The sequence below is a fragment of the Pteropus alecto genome, unplaced genomic scaffold (genome assembly GCF_000325575.1).
Source record: "Pteropus alecto unplaced genomic scaffold, ASM32557v1 scaffold3, whole genome shotgun sequence".
Lineage (NCBI taxonomy): Eukaryota > Metazoa > Chordata > Mammalia > Chiroptera > Pteropodidae > Pteropus > Pteropus alecto.
Window position 1 is genome coordinate 20,737,240 of NW_006442484.1, and position 16,126 is coordinate 20,753,365.

Sequence of the window (16,126 nt, forward strand, 5' to 3'; positions counted from 1 at the left end):
AGATGCTCGATAATCTCAGCGAGAACTTCAACGAAGAGATAAGAAACATAAAACTGGAGATAGAAAACATTAAAAAAGAACCAGTCAGAAGTGAAGAATATAATAACTGAAATAAAGAATACATTAGAAGGAATCGACAATAGATTGGATGAAGCAGAGGATTGAATTAGCAATTTAGAAGATAGCAGAAAACACCCAAGCAGATCAGCAAATAGAAGAAGAACCTCCACCATTACCAAAAGGGAGAGTTTATGGAGCCTCTGGAACAACATCAAGCATATCAACATTTGCATCATGGGCGTACCAGAAAGAGAAGATAGAGCAAGAAATAGAAAAAATATTTGAGGAAATAATGATGGAAAACTTCTCTAATCTGGTGAAAGAAATAGACATACTATCTTAGGAGGTGCAGAGGGTCCCAAACAAGATGAACCCAAGGAAGCCCACATCAAGATACATCATAATTAAAATGCCAAAGGTTAAAGACAGAGAGAAAATCTTAAAAACAGCAAGAGAAAAGCACTTAGTTACCTTCAAGGGATCTCCCATAAGACCATCAGCTGATTTCTCAACAGAAACTTTGTAAGCCAGAGGGATTGGCATGAAATATTCAAAGTGATGAAAAGCAAGAACCTACAACTAAGATTACCCAGCAAAGCTATCATTTAGAATCAAAGGACAGATAAAGAGCTTCTCAGACAAGAAAAACTGGAAAAGTTCATCACTACCAAACCATTATTGCAAGATATTATAAAGGGACTTCTTTAAGAAGAAGGAAAAAAAAAAAAAGATTAAAAATGTGACCAATAAAATGACAGTAACTACATATCTATCAATAATCACTTTAAAAGTAAATGGGTTATTTACTCTAATCAAAAACACAGGATGGCTGAATGGATATGAAATCAAGAACTTTACATATGCTGCCTATAAGAGACTCACTTCAGATCGAAAGACACACACAGACTGAAATTAAAGGGATGGAAAAAGATACTTTATGAAAATTAAAACAAATGATCAAAAAATCTGGGGTAGCAATATTTATATCAGACAAAATAGATTTTAAGACAAAGGCTATATCAAGAGACAAAGAACCCAGTAACTCTGCTTCTGGATATTTATCCGAAGAAACCCAAAACACTACTTCAAAGGGACATGTACATCCACATGTTCATTGTATCATTACAATTGCTGAGATATAAAATCAACCTGGGTGTTCATCAATGGATGAATGGATAAAGAAAGGGTGGTACATATATGCAATGGAATATTACTCAGCCATAAAAATGAATGAAATCTTGCCATCTGCAACATGAATGGACCTGGAGGATATTGTGCTGAGTGGAGTAAGTCAGAGAAAGAAGAACAAATGCCATATGATTTCACTTATTGTAGTATATAAATAACAAAATAAACAAAAACGACAAACTCAGATACAGAGAACATTTTAATGGTTGCCAGTTGCAAGGGGTTAGAGGGGGTGGGTGAAAAAGGGGAAGTGATTAAGAAGCACAAATTAGTAGTTACAAAATAGTCGTGGGGATGTAAAATATAGCATAAGGAATATAGCCAACGATATTTTAATGGTTATGCATGGTGTCAGGTGGGTACTAGATTTATCAGGGTGATCACTTTGTAAGTTATATAAATGTCTAATCAGTATGTTATACACCTGAAACTAATATAATATTGTATGTCAACTGTAATTGAAAAATAAGACATATTAAATAAAGAAAAATTGAGAAAAGTACTGAATTTATCTATAAACAAACCTAGAGCAGCTCAAAACATATGAAAATATTTTGAATCTGAAATATGGCATCACTTTCTTTAAAAAAAGTAAAGAAATTTCCCAAACTGGAAAATTTTTGTTTAATATTTGTAGTTATGCAAATTTAAAATTATATAAGTATGATTCATTTGAACCTAATAAAAATATGAAGAGGCAGGTATAGATGATAGTCCCATTAATTGATTATTATGAATTAAAGAAATAAAAACAGCTTTTACTTAACACCCACATTGTACTGTGTAAAAGGGAGCATATGCTATAATCTAGTTGGTCTAAATTAAATTTATTAAATACAAATAAACATATACTTATTGCATAGTCTTAAAAGTCTGTAAAATGAACTTCTAAAAGACAGTTAGCACTTAAAATATTAAATTTGTTTCTTCCTTTTTTCAGCTTTACTGAGATATAATTGACAACACTATAAGTTTAAGGTGTATAATGTGATGATTTCATATATGTACGTATTGTAAAATGATTACCACATCAAGGTTAGTTAACACATCTGTTACCTCTACCTCACTTGGTTACCTCTGTGTGTGTGTGTGTGTGTGTGTGTGTGTGTATCTGTGTGATGTGAACATTTATAATCTACTCTCTTAGCAACTTGCAAGTATACAGTACAGTGTCAACTATTTTCACCATGCTATACGTTTGACCTCCAGAACTTACCTATCTTATAACTGAAAGTTTGTACTCTAATCAACATCTTCCCATTTGTCCAGCCCCTGGTAGCCGCTCTATGAGTTCAACTTTTTTAGATTCCACATATAAATGTGAACATTTATAATCTACTCTCTTAGCAACTTGCAAGTATACAGTACAGTGTCAACTATTTTCACCATGCTATACGTTTGACCTCCAGAACTTACCTATCTTATAACTGAAAGTTTGTACTCTAATCAACATCTTCCCATTTGTCCAGCCCCTGGTAGCCGCTCTATGAGTTCAACTTTTTTAGATTCCACATATAAATAATGACTGAATACTTTTCCACTGTGTTTGTGCATAGATATCACGTTAGTTTTATCCATTCATCCACCGACAGACACTTAGGTTGTTTCCATGTCTTGGCTATTGTAAATAACGCTATAGAGAACACATGAGGTTTCAGATATCTGTTTGAAACTGAAAAAAAAAAAAAAGGCTCTATATTATAAATACGCATAGCTGCTAATTCAATAAACTCATTTTTTCCTGACATGCATCACCAATGTTGTATGCTTTTTATTCTTATTTCATTTTTGTTTACAGAAAACTGGGCACAAACCAGAAACTGTGGATTTGTGTGGAGCACATATTGAATGGACAAAGGAAAAATCAAGCAGAAAGAATGTCTTTCAAGTAAGACTGTTCAATTTATTTTTATTCCTTCTAAATCTGAGGTCTTTTGGATAAAAATAAGACTACCTTGTTGTGATATTTTCATGTGCATTTTCAGATGCAGCTAGTTGTGGGAAAGTCATGGCGAAAAACTGACCTCTCTTTTTTTGTTGAATTTTGGGTGGTTTTGTTGTTTTCCCCTCATGACTGGTTGGTATCTAAACACAAAATATATGTTGTGTGTTGATTAATTTTACACCAGAAGTCATTGAATTTGCAATGTATTTGCTAGTTGTTTGGGGTTCAAACCTAGAATGTTTGACTTAAATAGATTTAATGTAGAATTTTCAGACATACATAAAGTAAGATACACTAATTATGAGAAACTGTTTGCATTCATTGCCATTCCTGCCTGCTAGTCATAAATTATGTTAACCAGTATGATTTGGGGGAATGTAGAGAGGTGACCAGCTATAAAAATTAGACCTTTTCATATTACATAATTTAATTTTTTTGGAAAAAAATAACTGTGATTAATAATTTCAATCATGTTTCATTGAATGGAAAGAACCAGATGAAATCCTTGAAAAAAAAAAAGAAATAGGAAAACTTAATATTTCACAGATGACATTACTAAAATCTCTTTGGCAATTAATAACTTTAGATTATGGAGGTTGATGTTTTTCTATAGTCATATGAGATTTAATTCACTTTTATATTTCCAAAGTAACCAATAACTTTATAGGTATATTTTATGATTTATATCATTTAGTATCCAAGGAACTAGATTATTATAATTAATATATTAAGCCATCTAAGACCATTTTGACCCTTGAAGACAAGTCAGCTCTATTCTTAAATGCATCACTGAAATTAATATATTGTATCTCCTAGAAGTATAAGTTGGTGAGAAAGTCTAGCTGAGGTCCCTGGCGAGAACAAAAAGTGGTTTCTAGTTTGTTTTGCATCTTCTAGAAGCTATTTCAGGTTTATCCAAATAATTTGGACCCATGTTAATTAAAAAAAAAAATTTCAACATATTCTGGAATAAATTATTTTGGGAGGTTCTAACATCATTCTATTTAGATATTCATTTTTTGACATATTAATGGTTTTTTACTAAAAAAGAAAGAAAACTAAACAGACTTGCCTAGAAATCAAAAGATTAAAGCCAAAAGTGATTAGAATGTGAATTTACAGGATCAAGATAGAAAAATAAATTTTTTCTAACGTGAAGAATTGTAGATCAGTGATATGTCCTGTCTTCCAATTTCTTACTCTTTTTGTTAGTCTGCTCTCAGTAACAAAATTTAGAGGCTGTAATCGTAGTCTCTATGACAACCTACATAATCAGTATGAGACATTTTGAACTGGATTGGGCGAATTAAGTGGTTTAGTTTTATTATGTATTGTGAGTTTAGCATCCTAATCACCAATGTTATAAAATAAAGACATGAAAATTTGGCATCAATATAATTCTTAGACAATGGAAACATTTAGAGTTGGTCCAAGGCAGCCTTTTTCAGTTCTTTTTGTTAACCTTATGAAGAGTTAAATTAGATTACAAAAGAAGATGATAGTCAAGTATGTGTGATATATATAGGGCCTCAAATATTAAAAATATTTATGTATAATTTTACATAGCTATAAACATAATAAACATAGATATATCTTTGAACCGCCTATACTGATGATACATATCAGCCTAACATTTTCTGAATATGGCTAAGCACCTCTCATTATATTTTTTTTACTTGTTTTTTATATTTCTGAATATAGGTGCTTCCAAATATATTAAAAACTATTTTCACTTTTAGTAGCTTTGTAGAGGTGACATTCTTGCCAGCTAGTTTTGTTTGTAAGGTACCCGAATAGCTCACGGGACCTCAGTGTTCTTATATTCAGTTTACATAATTTTTAGTATTGTACTTTTTAGTTTAGAGAAACAACAGGTTATTATGAGGATGTTGTGAATAAAGCTAAAGAAAGATTCAGATTTCATTTCCTGCTTCATTCTTTTTGGGGTGAATCATGTGATTTTCACATCATGCTGAAATCTTTTTATCACCTAAACACATGAGCTTAGGTGAAATTTACTAATATGTATCCACAGATACAAACTATGAGAGTGAGCCTTTTGAGAGGAACCATATAAATAGCTTTTATAGTTATGTTAACAAGAAAGCGTTGGGAAAGATTGACCAGAGAACTGAATCTAGATGACTTGCATCAATATTTGATTAGATACTTTAGCTGGTCTAACTCTCAAATGATCAGAATAAACATGATTATATCTCAAAAACTTGGTAGTAAGACATTGTTCGGTGTTTGAATGTGTGTGTGCAAGGGTTTCATTACCTACAGAATAATGAAGTGTTTCTTCCTGACTGAAAAAGACCATCATAGCTTCAGCTGATAAGCTACAGCAGAAATAGCTTTAGAATGCCAAGTTTGAATTAGGCTTGGTGTTCAATCTCAGTCTATGAATTATAGATTACAGATATCAAATGGCTATTGAGATTTTTGGTTCAAGAAAAATCAAAGGAAAGCAAAATTAGAAATAATTTAGAATTCGAAATCTGTTTTTTAAAAGTTGATGGATTAGCAATTATATGCAACATAATTGCAGTGTCTGTAGAGAAGTCAAATTTAAAATGAATATGAAAACAAACAAAATATTACATGCTTGAGATAATATTTGAAAGTCTCAGAAGCACACATTTGTGACAAAAAGAAAAGGAAGGATTCCTTTTAGTTTGTACTTTTATATAGTTATTCATTTTCTTTTTGTATTAAAAGTCACATTTCCTTCATAGTCAAAGTTTTATTTAACTCTTGATGTCGATTCAATCTTATTTGATTGGTACATGGTAACATACCAGTGACAACGTTAGTTAAGCATTAAGGCTTGGTACTCAACTCTCAGTAAATCACAGTGATGGTCATTGTCTGAGTAAGTAATAACAGGACAGTCTTTGGCCTAATTTGTACTTCTAATAATAAATTATATATTTTTAAAAAATCATCGGCAACTTTTATAATAAGTGAAATATAGACAAATGATACTATGTTTTTAAAAAGTATAAAAGTATAAAAATATGCGTATATAATGTATATGTGTCTGTGTATATACCCACACCTAAGCTTGACCTTAGAATATAGGGTGATCGTTGCCACACATACACACAAACACAGAAAGACACTTTGTATTTATTAAAGGTCATACAAATTCGAAGTTAAATTAGTAAATGTTCACTGCTGTGAACTTTTATTTAATTCTGCATTTAGCATAATTGTCGAGGACCATCACAAGTTTGATGTAGCTTGAGAAAGCATTTAACAAGCAAGTGATTTGTAATGAGCTGTGGTACGAGTTTTCTTAGTTAACTTAAGAGCAATCAAATCACATGTTTTAAACATTTCTGCTAAGTGCTAGTTTGCTCTTCGGTGTTTAGCCTGAAATTTAAAGCACTAAGGATTAAAAGGATTACAACATAATCTTAAATAATCCTAAATGTCATTTACAGAGAGATAGTTGTAATAACTAAATAAAACCATGTTAAAGGTTGGCAGTATTGTCAGGCAGCCTCTGTAACACAAGCACTGCTTCTGTCCCTTCTTCCTTTTCCTCGAAGATAACATTAGTCATTTACAAAGCTTTGCAATAGGGCGTTCAACTGAGAAAATGGCTGCAAAGTAATTTAAAACAATCAGTAATTTTTTAACTTTTAATATCTTCTGCTTCAAAGTTGAAGGAAAATTTTTACTAATGTTTTCTTCCTTCCTTTGAACACAAGGCTCTCTGAGTAAAATATCTTTGAAAGTCGGGGGAAAGGGAGTTCATGACACGGCTATGGAATAGATAGATGATACATCTATAAAATATTCCTGTTCTCCAAGGAGCTGCCTGCCCCCTTATTATATATACGATGGTCCCAAGCACTGTAATTAATTCCATACTATTTAATTTAGCACTTAAATATTCTTTAGTGCTGTCATGTAAATTAGTTTTTGTCTCCCCAAAGAAAATACAAAGACAGAGACTATATTCCATACTGCTTTATATGTATTAAACCAGAGGACCAGATACCTTTTAACTAATTCAGTGGTTACTGCTAAGGCTAGAGTTGCATTTTTTTAGTAAAAAAAAATTACTGTCATAAAGCATTTTAGGAATTTGTTTCCATAATATAGGCTCTGTGCTCCAAGATGATTTCCAGAGTATCAATCAGCTCTAATCACTTTGGTAAATAGGGAGTAAAGAATAAGAAAAATATGGTTTCCTTGGTTCTTTACATTACAACATATAAGATAGTAAGTAGATGATTACTCATTTAAAATAATTAAATAATTTTTACTCTAAAGGTTTATCTTTTTTCAGATCCAGACCGTGAGTAGGCCTCATTTTTTTCTGAGTTTTCTTTAAAATAACATTTTTTAAAAAAATGTACCCATGAACACGCAGTGGGTTCATATATCGATTACGTGCTTCGAGTAAAATGATTCTACTATGTATGCATTATGGCTGATTAGCACTATATCTATTGCCTGCTTGAAAGGCAGAAAAAAATAAATGACTCAAGAAGATGAAAGTCTATTCTCCTCCACCAGTACCAATTGATAACCTCAACAAAAATTATAATCAAATTTCCTGGATTTGAGGTTCTTTTTTAATATATAAAAATATCTCATGGGAACAGGTTCTGTCCCTAAAAGTAAAGCAAATCTCAGAATAGATTTATCATTACTTGCATTACTTTTCTGATTTTGGATGGAGTCTTCTGGCTATAATGTATATTAAACATATTCATGTAATATTTTCCATGGATATGCTCTACATTTAAACATAATTTGATTGCTCTTCCTGATCTGAATATGTCTTAGCTTAAAATGTTTAAGTACTGCTTACATTTATTAATGCGAAGATAATTTAATAACATCTTGGAAAATGTCATTTTAAGCCAAAAGGAAAACTACTGGTATTTTGCTTTTATCCATTTTCTTCTGCTAAAAGTGGTGGTTTAAATAAATTTGAGCTTTTACCAATTTTCTCTTTCATTTTTCAATGCTTATAGTTAGACTAAATGCAAAAGGATGATTCTTCACATTCATATATGCATTAGATTTCAAGTAAAGCTGGTTTTACTTCAGAGAATTACTCACAGTATCTTAAAAGGCATAGCATTAAAAATAAACCAGAGTAAGAGCAGCATTAATATCTAATACAGTTGTTTTTTGCTTTCTAGTTTGTCCCCAATCATTTTATCTACCGATTACTCATCCATCATTTAGAAGGTGCAGTAGAGAGAGCACAAGAGTCTGGGGACATGTGCTCCAGTTTTGGCTATACCACTTGTATCTTTATGTAGAACCCAGAGCAAAATTTCTCCTTCAACTTAGTTTTTCACACCGAGGAAATAGCAGATAACAGTCCTTACCTTACCTACTCTCCACCTGTGCTGATGTTAAAATAAAGCAATCCCTTATTAAAAAGAACTCCAAAGTACTCATTTTAGTATAGCTACAACCCGGCATTATTATTCATCTACTAAAGCACATCATCCAACAACACTTTGAGAGAAATTTCAGTGTGGATTTGGAAGCATCTGAATAGGAGAGGTAGACATCTGTGAAATACAATTCAGGAATTCTGCTCCATTTCCATTCTGTGTACTGCCTTGTGAACTTAATCAATAGATTAAGAGCTAATACACCATGGGAAAATCTTTTCATTTGTTGTTTAACTAAGAATATGTGTCCTTGAAACTTACTGAAATTATTTTTAATATTCTATTCTTATAAATAGTGTAGTTAATATAGAATCTAATCAATGTAAGTTAATTAATTGATGTCTAATCCCAGTTAATACTTTAAGAAAAGCATTTTGCCCTAAAAACCTTTAACAAGATATTGATAGCAACTTGCTAAGGGAACTTAGAGTCAAGTACAGCAACTATGCCCGAAAAATGAAAGTGAAACAACGGAACTCTTTTTATTCTCCTACTGAGATATCAGGATAATACTTTTTTTTATTGAAGAGAAAGAAATATGATTATTTTTATGATTTTGGCTTCATTTTTTGCCAGTGGGATAGCACAGAAGAATTTTGATGAATGAAGTAATATAATTTTATAATTGAGGCTTTGACTTAGGAATATTAATGTCAGGGGTGCTTAAGATTTACTGCAAAAGAGAGAGCCTAGGGGTAGGAAATAAAATTGATTGTAAGAATCTAAGGTGAGACCTACAGAGCATGTTAGCCTGACTGATGAAAGAAGAAGCAAAAACAAGTTGATGGCTAGAAAGTACACTCCTTAAGTGAAACATGTCTACTTTAGACCATGTTACTTGGGAGCACCACTGCCTTGTTGCTGGTTTAATTTTTAAAAGAACGATAAAGCTCTCTTTAAAAAAATCCTTATAATCTCAAGTATAGAATTAAGACACTGATAAATTGAGTATATTATTAGAGAAAACAATAGCCAGTGTATGTTGCCTGATGATTCCATGAACCTTAGTGGTCTATGAGCATATGTATTCATTTGCACAGCTTTTTTATTACACTAACTACTAAAGGGTATAGCGCTATCTTTTTGTATTCATTTCTTTTTGAACTATCATCAAAGTAGAATGTCATCCAAAGCTGGATGACAGCAAAGATTGACAATAGACATATTTAAAAAAGTCCCAAATTAGCCAAGGGAATCAAGATTTTTAATTTCCAAAATAAAATAAAATAAATCAAAATTAAAAATGTAAAGAAAAAAAAGAAAATGTCAGCTTGGCTTCCTATACTTCTAATATGTCAGTAGAAGGATGTATACATATGACCTAATGAGTTTAGGTCACTGATTAGCTCGCTTCACACTGCCTTCTGGAATAGCTAGATCATTTGCTCAAAGATAAGAGTCATGCATTGCGAATAAATTCTGGATTTTAGTTTGACACAGGCTAAAAGCAACATGCTGTTCTTCATTTATCGACATCACAATGTAAACCCCCTTGTCTCATGGAACATACTCTGTTTCTTGATGTTTTGGTAAACCAGTGTGATGGTCTCTGTGCCATGCATGAGCTAACTGTGCAGTTCCCCATATCCACAGAACCAGAATGAGGCTAACAGAGATACATGGAATTAAACCTGGGACTTCAGGCCACATGCCCTACCTGAGCAAAAGCAAACACTGCCAAGGGCGTTTCATGGGATCTAAGCAGAATCATCAAGTGTTATGGTTTTGCCATTTGTAATTTTCATCTTGTAAAGTACAGAAGATAGTATCTTGGTACTAGCAAGATGACATTCAAACCAGCAGATCTCTTTTTCATCTCTATTTCAAAATTCTAATTTTATGTTTTTAAAAGAGAGCAGCCATGTTTATCATGCTGAGTATGATTTTTTAAAATAGCAAACAAGCCTCTTCCAGAAAAAGGAACAATTTAATCCCTAAAACTGGTACATAATAGATGGGGCCAGTAAATGGTATCACATTTTATAGCTTGTCCATAAGGATGACACAGGGTGAAATAAAATTGAGAGCTTTTGGATAGGATAGGATCACTGGCAGATAAATAGCCAATGCCATTCAGTTGCAAACATAAGGCAATGAGGCTGAATCTGAAGGCAAGAGAAAAAATATATATATATTCACAGTGTTTATATGCCACAAGCCACTGAGCAGGAGAAAAATCTGGGCAGTGGTGAGCAAAACTCTCAAACCTCAGAGCAATGTTTAAAGCAGTATAAGAAAATAACAAAGCAAACATCCATAAACAAAGGCTTGAAATGAACACAAGAAAAAAAAAAACTAAGTATAAGATGGATTGAAAATGCCAACACTTACACAGAACTGCAGAGGCCACTTGTGGAATCTATGCATAAAATCTCTCAATATCTGAGTTAAACATGTTACTCAAAATTTAGTAGAAAATAAATATTCAAAAGGAAGGCTTTAAAACACTCTAGAACAGTCAAGGATTCTCAGTATTTGAAGAAGAAAGGAGGCTGATCTTTTTTATTTTAACAAAACAGGATGTTGAGAGATGACCTAAGTGAAATAATGAAATGAAATGCCTGAGGTTGGAGAGAAATTAGGAAGGAAGTTAGAATTGTTTTCAGATAATAGATCAAAATGAGATGACTTGACGACCATGGAAGGAACATTCACTTTGAGGGCTTAGGTGAATTTCGTTTTAGTAGAAAGCTATTAGATACTTAGCCTTAGTCCTGCCCATTTGCCTAATGTTTCATTTCCAGCACTAGAAGAATTTAATAATCTGACTTCCTTGGTGAACATGTGCAAAAGCAAAAACTTTACAGTGGCAAAATTAACAAATTGCTACTAACAGCTCCAAAAGGGAAAGAACACTGATATTGAGGATTCTTTTTTACAAATAATTTAGACCTTGATAGTGTTCTTTTCGAACTTGAATCTAAGCAATGCTTCATTTTTCAAAATTCTCACCCATGGTCAAGTAGACGACATGCTTCAGATATTCGAGATCTATGATAGATTTGAAATCAATTCGTGGAAACAGGTTATGAATACACTCTTTTGATGTGTAGGATGCACCAATGAGGGTGGCAGGAAATTATATGAAACCCGTGTCTTTTAACAGCTTCACTGGAACATTTACAACCACAGATGTTATTTGTCCATCAGAAAGGAAAATATTTGTTTCAAGCCACAGGCATTTTCTACCACAATATCAAAATGAAATTCAACAGCAATTTAATGTTTAATGTGCAAGAAAATAAATATTTTGGGGGGGTGGGAAGGGCAAACAGTACTAGAAACCAAATAAACCCTACAAAATATAACTAGTGACATGAAAAAAATGGCTGCTTTTATTATGAACAAATCTGTCCTTTTACTAAAGTAGGATTGTTCTATTATTAACAGGAAATCTTAGATGGACTGAACATAATACTGCATTATTCATAAAAGCATTGCTGCCATCTGGTGGCTCATTGGTGTTCCAGCACTGACTTTACTGACAATTTGGCTGGGTACTCTGGCGATATATTCAAAGGAGGGCTTTTCTTATGTGATAAAATATCAACGTGAGATCCCCTGGTCCTAGATGTCATTCATGTGATGGCAGTCCTTTCTCTCTGTCCTGTTGTAGAAGGGAGGATTCAGGGAGACAATGATAGACTTGTATATCTTTGTCCTAAATAGGCACTTATATTTTCCTTGGCTTATCTAAAGAAGTTACTTTTGGCTGTTGTTGACTGATGAATTTTATCAACACTCATTTTGTTAGCAAATAAATAAATATGTAGTCAAATATTAGGAGTGTTTATTGAATCTAAAAACACAGAGTAATGTTTAAGTAAGAATATATGTGAGATGCTATGTTCCCTCATTTGTATCCAAACATGAACTTTTTAAAGTTATCATTCACTGAGTTTGAATTTGGAAATAACATAATTTAGAGTGTCAAAGGAGAAAAATGTATAGGGTTTTTTAAAACACTAGATTTCTTCCCAGTCATTCACTTGTGTTGAAGAACTTTGATTAATTGTTTATGACTCAGAGACTTATGAAGTCATCTTTCTTCATGGATTTACAAATTAAATAAATATTATTCAACTCATGGTGCACTTTTTGTCAAAATGAAATCATTAAAATATAATTTAAGAAATTTTGATGGTTCTTAAGCACCATTGTATTAACACATTTTTAATCAGAACCAATAAAATAAGCTTTACAATTTTAGTATATGCTTTAAGTTTCTAAAAACTGTAGAATGTCTCATTGTATAGAAAGAAAATCCTGATCCATAAAGTGAATATTTATATAGATTATAAGTCTTTGAAGATTATTAGCAGATAACAAGTTAAAATTTCCCCAAGAGGAAAATTGAAGCTTAATCCCGAATTCTCAGGAATGTTATTTCATAGTTAATATTCAGCTTCTAGTGTATATTTACCTGTATCATTAAACTACCTTATGATTTAGTAAAAGTCAGATAACAAAAAGCCATTGCACTAAACTTGGAGAATCATAATATCAAACAGATATTATTTTTTGCAAGAAAACTTGTAAATGTCTATTTTTAAAGTAAGACTGGGGCTTTTATTTTAAATTCTTGGTTACAATTTTTACTCTGTGAAATCGTAGTTGATATTACCCTTGTTACCAGCTATGTTTTGCCACTTAAACTGTTTCCTTCCTCAAAACATGCAGTTTTGACTTATAGAAGCAGATCACTAATCTTCCTCAGGAAGATTTATCAATTCCCTACCTCTGTTTCTATTTATGAAGAGGATATGAAAAATAACAATGAAATCTTATAAATAAAGTAAAATTGATGATGATTATGCCCCTTTTCATCCATCAGTATAAAATTTCAAGTGTATTATTCTTATAATTGACTTGGACACCACCCAAGGTGATTTCTAATGGACCCAAAATAGAGATAGTAGCTATGGTCAATGTAACCCCAGATTGTAGTCATAAGTTGCTAATGTTTGTTTCAATAAGATCTGTTTTTCAGCAACTTTTATAGCTGTTTGACACTAAATTCCCACTTAGGACAATTCATTCACATACTGTAATGAACGAAGTCACTCTAAATTCTTTACTATGTAATTGCTACATGATATACTGGGGCATTCGATGTTTTTTGTTTTTGTTTTTGTTTTTGTTTTAATGCTAAATTTTATGACAGTGGCAGCTGTATCTCAGTTGAGGAATGATTATTTCCTTTCATAGGGAGCTAGTTTTGAAATCTGTTTAAGCAAATAGTTTTGCCATATATGTCTCTAGCTTAGGCTGGGTCCCCCCTCAAAGCAAAGTTTGAGACTAGGGATTGTGTTGCAACAAGTTTATTTGGGAAGTGATCCCAGAAAGCAGGAATTCTGAACTAACAAGAATAAAGCATAGGAAGAAGAAAAGGCACTTACAAGTGTCATTTTTGAGTGGGTCACAGAATGGCTAGGACATTTGTCAGAATTTTCTAACCAAGGATTGACAGTACTGGCTTCTCATCCATTTGGTTTGGTTTACGGTTACCTCTAGGGTGGGATAATCTTGACTTTCAGGCTGCACATGCACGGGTGTGCCAAGGAGGTTTTTTCAGGTACTTTACTCCATAGATTCAGAGAATATACATGGCAGAAAGTGAACAATAGGCAGTGCATGCTTGAGGCAAGATACAATCAGTACAAAAGGATTTGAAGCCCACACAGAACTGTTTACACCAGTTGCAGCTGGAATCACAGGTAAAACTGAAAGGATAGGATATGGTTCCATAGTGTAGAGGTTAGCACATCTGCTTTACACACAGAAGGTCCTGGGTTCGTGGCCCAGTAGAGCCACGGTCCATGGTCTACAGCCATGCCACCTTGAACAAGGGTGTCTGATCTTGGAAGCTAAGCAGGATCGGGCCTGGTTAGTACTTAGATGGGAGATCACCTAGGAAGACCAGGTGCTGTAAGCATAAATAATAATAAATAATAAAAAAAGAAGTAAATAAATAATACCAAAAGGACAGAAGGCAGGACACAAGAAATATCTGGTGCTGTCTATTCCTTGCAATACACAAACTGATTTATATCTCATGTTAATTCAAATCCACTGCTGAATCTTCAAGGTGGTGACTAGCCTCGATCCCTACAAAAGAGCTAATATAAACATTTTAGTGGGAAAAAAACTATACTCCTCCACTGCAACTGTGCCTGAGGCCATATTTGATAATCATCATCTATTGCCTCCACCACTCATTCTAGATTTTCCTCACCTGCAGTCAAGACTGTAACTGGTCTGTATGCTTGCTTCATGAGGTGCATCAGACTTTCATACCCAACAAATTTGAGTCCTTAATTTTTGACATTGCCAGGCTCTGTTTGCTGCAAGTGATGGTTCACTGCTCTCACCAGGCATAGAAGCACCAACAGACATCCCAGTGAATCCTCTGAGTTCCTCAATCATTTCTCCTATACCCCTTGTACAGGAGCAACCTTACTATGGCCAATTATCCTCATGAGTATAATAGCTATTTTATATGCCTGTTGGTCCACATTTAAAGTCTTTATGGTTACCAAGCAATGGTCATAGCTATAAGTACAGTGGCCATTACTAATCCTTGCTAGAAGCAAACTTCTCCCTAATCTAAAACAAACATTTCTAATCCAGCTGAGCCAAAGTTGCAAAAGTCAAAAGCATAAATGTTTCAAATGGGTTATTATAGGAGCTATTCTTGTTTCTACTTCTTAGCCCTTAGACTCATGTATCCTAGGCATTGGGGACACTGTGACATGTATCTAATATTGATTCATAATATATATTGCATCTTGGAATATAGCACCCCAGCTAAACAGGGTCTTGTTCCCTAGCTTCTACCTTAACTAAGACTTTAAGAAATCATTCCATCATTCTATTAGGTTGATTGCATCCAAATAGTGTGTTATTTAATAAGAAGAGTGGATTCCAGGATCATATGCCCAGGGCTGTGTTTCTACCACGTCCTTGATTTGAGGCAACATTGTGAATGACCCCATGTTGCTAAATTGGGTATTCTGAAAACCATGGAATGGTGAGTCAGGTAGAGGCACCATAGACAGAGCAGGCAAACTCATGTCCAGAGCTGATATCAATTCCAAGGAGAATCACTGTTCCTCCAAGGATAGAAGGGGTGTGATATAGTCAATTTGCCATCAGGTGCCTGGCTGGTGTCCTCGAAGGATTCAGGTGTCTGTCTCTGCTACTGACACACTGAGCAATCAGCAGTGGTAGAAGTTACGTCAGCATTGGTACCAGGGAACCATGGTATTGGGTCTGTGCATAGTTTCCATCTGTGCCACCATGGACACTCCATTTGTGGGCACACTGTGCAAGTTCCAAGTGACTAATGACAGAGACTAGAAGAATTCAATGCAGTCATCTGGTATACTGGCTTACTCTCTGGTAGATATTAAGACAGTAAGGTGAGACACAAAGTTTTGCAGGTTCTGTGCCCCCTCCTAGGAGTCCACTGATATTTGCCAGACTCCTTCATTTCCAGTTT

The 16,126-nt window shown here is 33.5% G+C and overlaps 1 protein-coding gene across 1 annotated transcript in view; it reads left to right on the forward strand.

Moving 5' to 3' along the window:
• The window catches only part of ARHGAP15 (Rho GTPase activating protein 15), a 303,245-nt gene that overhangs the window by 116,087 nt on the left and 171,032 nt on the right, over positions 1 to 16,126 (forward strand). The window contains exon 6 of the mRNA XM_025039513.1: positions 3,047 to 3,136. Coding sequence (XP_024895281.1) covers positions 3,047 to 3,136 — 90 coding nt within the window. The remainder of the gene's footprint in view (positions 1 to 3,046; positions 3,137 to 16,126) is intronic.